Source organism: Lucilia sericata, unplaced genomic scaffold, assembly GCF_015586225.1.
Source record: "Lucilia sericata isolate MDLA Ls3-8-SP2 unplaced genomic scaffold, ASM1558622v1 Contig000172F_arrow, whole genome shotgun sequence".
NCBI classification, from domain to species: Eukaryota; Metazoa; Arthropoda; class Insecta; order Diptera; family Calliphoridae; genus Lucilia; species Lucilia sericata.
The window spans coordinates 492160-499389 of NW_023994201.1; the positions used below are offsets into that span (position 1 = coordinate 492160).

Consider the following 7230-nt stretch of genomic DNA (forward strand, 5'->3'; position numbering starts at 1 on the left):
ATAAATTGTATGACATACCCGGGTATGTTGGGTATTGATGTACGTAATTTTGCTCGGGTATAGACAAGACGGTTGAAACTCAACCTTGGTTAAAATAGCAGTCTGGGGATGAAATTCGGTTTATATTATCCCTTTTAAAGAAAATCAATTTATTGTCGAGTAAAATAAGAACTTTATTTTTTAAAAGTTATTCCTCAATCTAATGTAATTTACATAAATCCAGAAAACTATAAAAATTAAAATCTATAGGTTTTTGAGAATTTTGCTCAACTCTCAGTACCCTTTACCTTTTCGCGAAGGTGAAGGGTTCAAAAAGAAAGACGTATAAATTATTTAATACAATATTGAATAATTTATTAAATTATTGCATGTGTTTGGTAGAAATGAAGAAAAGAAAGCCTTTTGCAGACAAAATAATTTTTTTGGAAAAAATCGGATGATTGCATGTACATATGCATTTTGTTTGAGTTAAATGTTTGCTTTTGACATTTTGTTTATTTATTATGTTGCACAAACAATTTTTACATACATATTAGTTATAATAGTTGAATTCAGAAAGAAGAAAACAATTTTTAAAATTGTGTATGAAAACTACTCAGTTTTTGTTAGTGTTTTCATACAAAATTTTAAATATTGTTTACATTCTTCTTTCTGAATACGGGCCTTATTTATTTACATGCATATGTAAGTACTTATTTACTGAAATATGTACAACACTACTCCGTATTTTTGTTTTCTTTGGTAGGTAATTGTTCTTTATGTATGCATTTAATTTTAAATAAAATTAATTATTATTTCTTTGGCTTATTGTATTGGTTTGTTATTGAATGAATACATCAAACTGCTATATACAAATTTATTATTTTATTTCATATTATTGCACTCACGGATACAAATGAACTGAAACTTTTGGTGGGAGTTTTGATTTCGCAAATATGTACATATGTATGTATATGTGCATGTATATATTTCCTTAACGCTCTCTGTTGTTAGAAAATCATTAATTGAACTTCAGCCAATTCTACAAAACAAAATAAATTCAACATACAATGAGAGAAGAGAACAGAAATAAAATTATTACTGCGTACAATAGAAAATGCATAAGTGTTTATTATAATTTTCATATTTACAAACATACATACTACGTACATATATGTACATACATATATACATATATTCTGTATTCTCTCACTTGTTTAAAATGCCTTTAACATAATTTGTATTCCAAATTAAATTCTTAATTACGCAGATATAATTTGAACGTCAATAGAAGGCAGCATATTACTTATATGTAAAGTGTAGTGTTTATAAAAAACCGACTTTTGGAAAAACCGGTTTTTCGGTTAACCGAAAATTAACCATTTCTAAAAAACCGGTTTGTCGGTTAACCGAGTATAAAAAACCGGTTAAACCGGTTAACCGAAATGTTTGGAAATCTTTAAAATATTATAATATATAGTTGAAAAATGCCATTTTGCGAAATATTATAAATTACTTAATAAGATATTTGCACTTTTTAGTATAGATATGTACATTAATATATATCATAAGAAAACAAACTTATATAGATCTGAAGATATTATTGATTCGTTAGGTATATGGAAGTTGCCATACGAGGGATAAATTAACCATATATATCAATAGCAAAAATTATGCCCAGAACTATAAACAGTGTTCAGGTTCGCGACGATTGTCTCGACATAGACAGTGACCTCCCTCCACTCACTACGCCTGTGGTTGTTCAAATTACTGTGAATGACGCTTAGGAATATTGACAGGTGTCATTCTGACTTCCTGTCAATCAACCTAAGCGCCATTACAGTTTGTGAAAAACCCCAGCAGCATAAGTTCTCGGACGGCAACAACAATCCTTATGTTTCGATAAATAAAGTCCGTTTTGAGAACGTTTGAGAAACTTCTCGATTTTTATTATACTCACGCAGTAAACAAGTAAGTATATAGATAATATTTGTTTAACAATCTTAGGTCTGTTTTCATATGCACAAACGGAAAATAATGTTTAAAATTATCTATCCAAAATTTTTAAAAATCACAATAAAATATCAAAGAAAACATACAATTTTGTACTATAAATTAGATTTTTTTGAAACCGGTTAACCGAGACTTAAAAACCGGATAACCCGGTTAACCGAAAACCAATGTTTTAAAAAACCGGTTTGCGAAAAACCGAAATATGCAATAAAAACCGGTTTTTCGGTTAACCGGTTAACCGGTTTATAAACACTAGTAAAGTGTTATTAATTATTTACATATAGGTATAAGATAATTATTTTTTATTACTTTTTTTAATATTTACAATTCTGCACTTGATTTCTAGGAGTATGTATGTATTACCGTATTTCAATCACAATTATTATCACCGCCCAACCGATTCACAACCATATCGTCGAAATTTCTTCTTATGACTGAACAAAATAAACAACATTTTTATCAATTAATATTTAATATGGTAATACCATTTGCACAGCTGATTGTTTGTTATTATTTTTTCAAATTTAAAACCTCGTTAGTCTCTAAGTTCCGTAACGTTACCGTTATGTGACGTACCGTTAACTGAGTAACCAGATAGGCGTTAGTATGTTTCTCATCTGAATGTAACATTAATGTTTACTTGTTAAATACAAGTGTAAACTTTGGCTTCTATTTGGCGTGTAAAATAAAAAATCACTCGCACACCGAAAATAATAAAATTGTTTGAAGATTGACAGAACTACATATATGGAAGACTTCAATATGACATATGTATATTATATTGTACCATATATGGGAGTAGTTAATTATAACGACTAATTAATACTTTTCGTTATACATTAAAAAATAAACGGACAGGTGTCTGGTACTTTTTGGATATTCGGACGTTTGAGGAGTGGAAATTGTACCTATTTTTGTTACTTTTTTCATAAAACATTGATTTCTGTTTATTGTTATTTCATAATAACTGGACTAACGATATTGCAACTTTTATGAATATAATTTTTAATTCGTTAATGGAAAAAGTACGAAATAACTCCTTCGACATTCAACTGGTACTTTTGGATTTTCTGAATTATTGACATAACATGAAATCAGACATATTGGATCCTGATGGAATGGAAATCCATTTTAGTTCTTCAACCGGTACTTTTTATACCCTACACCACTTTAGTGGGGAGGGTATATTGGGTTTGTGCGGATGTTTGTAACACACAAAAATATTCGTCCTATACCCACCTTAAAGTACATCAATTGGCTTAGAATCATTTGATGAGTCGATGGCTGGCTGTCCATGTAAACCTTGTGCGTAAGGTACAGGTCGCAATTTTCAACTTATTTCACTTAGCCCCCATACAACAGAACCCCCCGAAGAGCCTTTGAGCTCATAATTATGTTTAATATACCTGTATCTCGATAAAAAGCGGCACAAATAAATTTTGTACAATCATTGATGACCTTGCAAAATTTCATAAAGATCAGGCCCCGGGATAGGTCCATGTTTGCCCTTAGCCCCCATATAAACTCTCTTTCTGAAAATTAGTTTTTCGTACATAAATTGATTAAATGTATCGTAAACAAGGTTAGTTTGAAGATATGTAAATACTTTATTATGAAAACTAAATCACATTTAATATTCATAACTGGTGTAGGGTATCATATGGCCGGCCACGCCCGACTATACTTTTTTACTTGTTGTTTTTTTATAATATTGAACATAGAAACGCAAAATTAAACACGCTGCATATTGATTGAATGAAAATCTATAAAAGGGGAACTCGTTGGTACTTTTTGAATATTTTTTGAATTAACCTAGAAACATATACATAAATAAAAACTCAACGAAAATCTATAAAAAGGATAATTCTGCTACTTGTTCGTTTTTCAACTGGTACTTTTTTGATACAAACATGAAATAAGAAAATAAGAATTTGTAAGAGTGGATATTTTGGTACATTATCGTAACAACTGGTATTTTTGAATTTTGTATAATATGGAAACTAGAAACAGAACATTAATTAAACACGCAGAAGGATAATCTACAGAATGTGTTTTGTTTATCTGTTTAACTACGATTAAACTTGGGCAACGAAGAGCTAATACTTAAAACATGTTTTAAGGGAAATTAACTGTAAAATGTTTTATTTCGTCATTGGAAAAAATATGGAAAATCTAAATACGATACAGGATAACTAATCTAATTGGTGTTTGATTTTTAACTTAAGAACTTGAAAATATGCGCATTTAAATGTTATTTATAAGGTAAAGCAAGCTTTTATAAATCTTAGATAAATACATAAATATGACTGAGATCCTATATGTACAAATCTCTCATTTACTACAAGACTACCATTAAATAAAATTCGGTCTTTTTGAACTGTATATTACAAAATATGGGCCATTTTAAAGCACATACTACATAAACTTGTATCTAAAAGTAAAATTTACGTTTTTTCATATATTTGATAATTTCAGATAAGATTGTACATATTAATGATAAATATACATAAATAAATGTGCTATATGTATTTCCTTAGCACCAATTCCAAAGGCAACCGTCTGTAGGCAAACATCCACTTTGTCCTGAATAATAACTGCAATATTCATTTAAATCCATAAAAGAACAAGTGTCAGTTGGACAAATGTACTGGTAACAATATGGAGAACAATTTTCAGAACGAAGGGTAGCGCACCCAGAACAATCAACATCTGAAAAAGTATAGAAATAGTATATAAAATACAATACAATTGGAAAATGGACTTTTACTTAAATTATTGCGACAATCATTTGCTTCACAGTCGGTCAGTTGTGGATTGGGGGGCATTATAAGCACTGGAGGTTCGTGCTTAATTGCAGGTGCTTTCAAATAAACAACTGGTGATGCACAAATGCGGCTATCACAGCGCTGGTATTTTCTATTGAAACACACCCATTTTTCACCATATAATTTGCAAATCCGCGGAGTTAACACTTTACAACAGTCAATATGTTGGGAATTTATTGGACTGTTTGTCGTAGTCGATGTTGATACGTATGTTGGTATTGTTGTATTTTTTTGTTGCATTGCTGACGTAGTGAAGGGTTTATGAGTGGTTGTCGTTGATGAACGATATACAACATTATTTTTATGGCTCTTTGACAAGGCAATTGGGTTTTCATTCACATGGCTAACGAAATCATTTTGAATTTCAATCACTGTTGTGATATACCCTGGTTCTTGGCATTTTTTACCACGCCATACCAATCCTGAGGGACAAACTGGATGTAAACATGAGCCCTTGTAATATTCTCCCAAGGAGCACAGAATTTTGCGACATTTATTTTTGATCATAATAGAACCGTATGGACAGCTATTATTTTTTTGTCCCACAGGCGAACGCAATGCAGTTGTAATAAGTGTGGCAACGATTGCTGATTGTTGGAATTGTGTCTCCTTTTCATCCGATTTCTTTCCTTTTGGATAGCACAATTCGTTCGTGTAACGAATATATCCGTCTGGACATCGTTTCATCGAATTTCCCTTCGGATAGCATAATTGATTTGTGTAAAGAATATATCCCTCAGGACATCTTTCAGTTGTCTAATCATTACAATAGAACCAAAACATTGTTGTAATTTGATAATTTTTAATATGTAATTTTACTCACTGGGCCATTACTTTGTGTTTGAATTAAATTAAATTTCGCAATCAAAATGTTTAAAACAAAAAAATATGACGGTAAAATGCAAAGAAAGCGTATTCCTCCCATTACTATAAGTTGTATTTCCTATCACATCTGAATTCATACTGAATAACTAAAAGTTTTTTTTTTTTAAATTTTGTTATGCTATGAATGTAATGATGTAATTAAAGATCTTTAAAAACCATTCTCAGAGAACCAATTGATAACACCAATGACCCATTAGAATTGAAATTCATAAGTGTTTTGACAAAATGTAATTAGTGTTGTTTTGTTTAGAGGATTTAAAATTGCTTTAAGTTAATAAGGCTTTTAAAGAAGATATATTCTCAAAATTATGTTCAATAATGTAATGTGTCAATGTACACCATATCCAATACCAATAATAAAAGTCGAATACTTTTTAAACGTACAAGTGTATAAAGCAGTCTGGTTATTCACTTTTTACCAATCGAATACCTCAATGTTGCTCGTCACCTTACTGTGCGAGTGAGACGCAACTCTGACGAAAGCTTGGCAACAAACACAAGTCTGATCGCCCTTTAGAAATAATTGCGATGACGCAAAAGTTGTACCCCAACTCAGATCTGAATTATGATTTTTGAAAGGAATATCTCTAACAAATTCATCTGCATAGCCGTGTGGGAGCAATTTCACACTACGAAACATGTGAGCTTAAATTTCTTTTATCTAGTATTGAACTCTAATAATTATAAAGCCATGCTTGAAATCATGTATCCACATTTTTCTAACATTTTCTTTTAAAAAAATAATTCGCCCATCCTTACTTCAATAGTATGGATAAAAAAGGGTAGATTCGTATGGAGTAGCCTCTTCTAAACTATTTATTATTGAAAAGGTTTGGGATATTCTTTCTCGTAAAGTATGTATATATCTAAGTCGTTCAGACACTATTGCACAAAAGAAGCTCAAATTGAAGGAATTAAAAAAGCTTTTCCCGAATTTTCCTTGTCATTAATTGAGAATTTTTATAACTTTATATATTTAACTAAGTTCGAATTTTCGAAGTTATATCGAATAATGGGCGGATACACTCATTACTAAATCTTTTGTAAAACCTTATAAAAATGTCTATAAAATTAAAAAAGTTTGAAATTTTCATTTTGTTGTTATTGTTTTTGTTTTGTCAATTTATGATGAACCTATTCAAATGAACCAAAAAAATTCGTTCAAAAACGTAGTATTAAAAAAAAAAAATTATATTAAAAATCGGTTATTAAGTATTGCCCTATTTTTTGTCTTTCTAGTGATATGTAAATATATGACATCGCTTTACTATTTAACATTTTAATATAACTAATTAGTCCATTATTTCTTGCAAAAAATTAATTTGACCGTGAACCTATCCTGACTTCATTATATTAGGAAAATTGTGAAAAGGACTTGCATTAATTAGTTTACTCTTTCCTGACTCCGCTGTATTGAGGAAATTATAAATCAAATTTTCAGTTTTACGTTACATTAATATAATAATTTAAAAAATTCATAAAGAGTAAAATTGTGAACAGTAACAGTAACTAGATTGAATTTTTTGTT

General features: G+C 30.0%; 2 protein-coding genes across 9 annotated transcripts in view; both read right to left on the reverse strand.

The window, feature by feature from the left end:
• LOC119601557 overlaps positions 1-2428 on the reverse strand; it is a 47686-nt gene extending 45258 nt beyond the window's left edge. For 2 of the 8 annotated variants that reach the window (XM_037952558.1, XM_037952557.1), the window contains exon 1: positions 888-958. In XM_037952558.1, the coding sequence (XP_037808486.1) occupies positions 888-943 (56 nt within the window). In that variant the 5' untranslated portion in view covers positions 944-958. Of the gene's footprint in view, positions 1-887; positions 959-2301 lie in introns of those variants that run through there. The other 6 variants (XM_037952566.1, XM_037952560.1, XM_037952570.1 and 3 more) reach the window with 5 other exon arrangements.
• A 1952-nt stretch (positions 2429-4380) lies between these two features.
• On the reverse strand, positions 4381-5774 carry LOC119601524. The gene is made up of 3 exons (XM_037952491.1): positions 5641-5774; positions 4760-5573; positions 4381-4701 (listed from the first exon to the last, which is right to left on the reverse strand). Exons 1-3 carry the CDS (start codon positions 5740-5742, stop codon positions 4526-4528), a joined length of 1092 nt encoding a protein of 363 aa, XP_037808419.1. The 5' UTR covers positions 5743-5774; the 3' UTR covers positions 4381-4525.
• Between the last annotated feature and the right edge of the window lie 1456 nt (positions 5775-7230).

Bases quoted from the DNA above. Each gene is read 5' to 3' on its own strand.
- LOC119601524 (XM_037952491.1), bottom strand. From the start codon at position 5,742: ATGGGAGGAATACGCTTTCTTTGCATTTTACCGTCATATTTTTTTGTT. The intron at 5,574-5,640 runs GTGAGTAAAATT...TGTAATGATTAG, and splicing joins AAACACAAAGTAATGGCCCA to ACAACTGAAAGATGTCCTGA. The intron at 4,702-4,759 runs GTAAAAGTCCAT...ATACTTTTTCAG, and splicing joins TGATTGTCGCAATAATTTAA to ATGTTGATTGTTCTGGGTGC.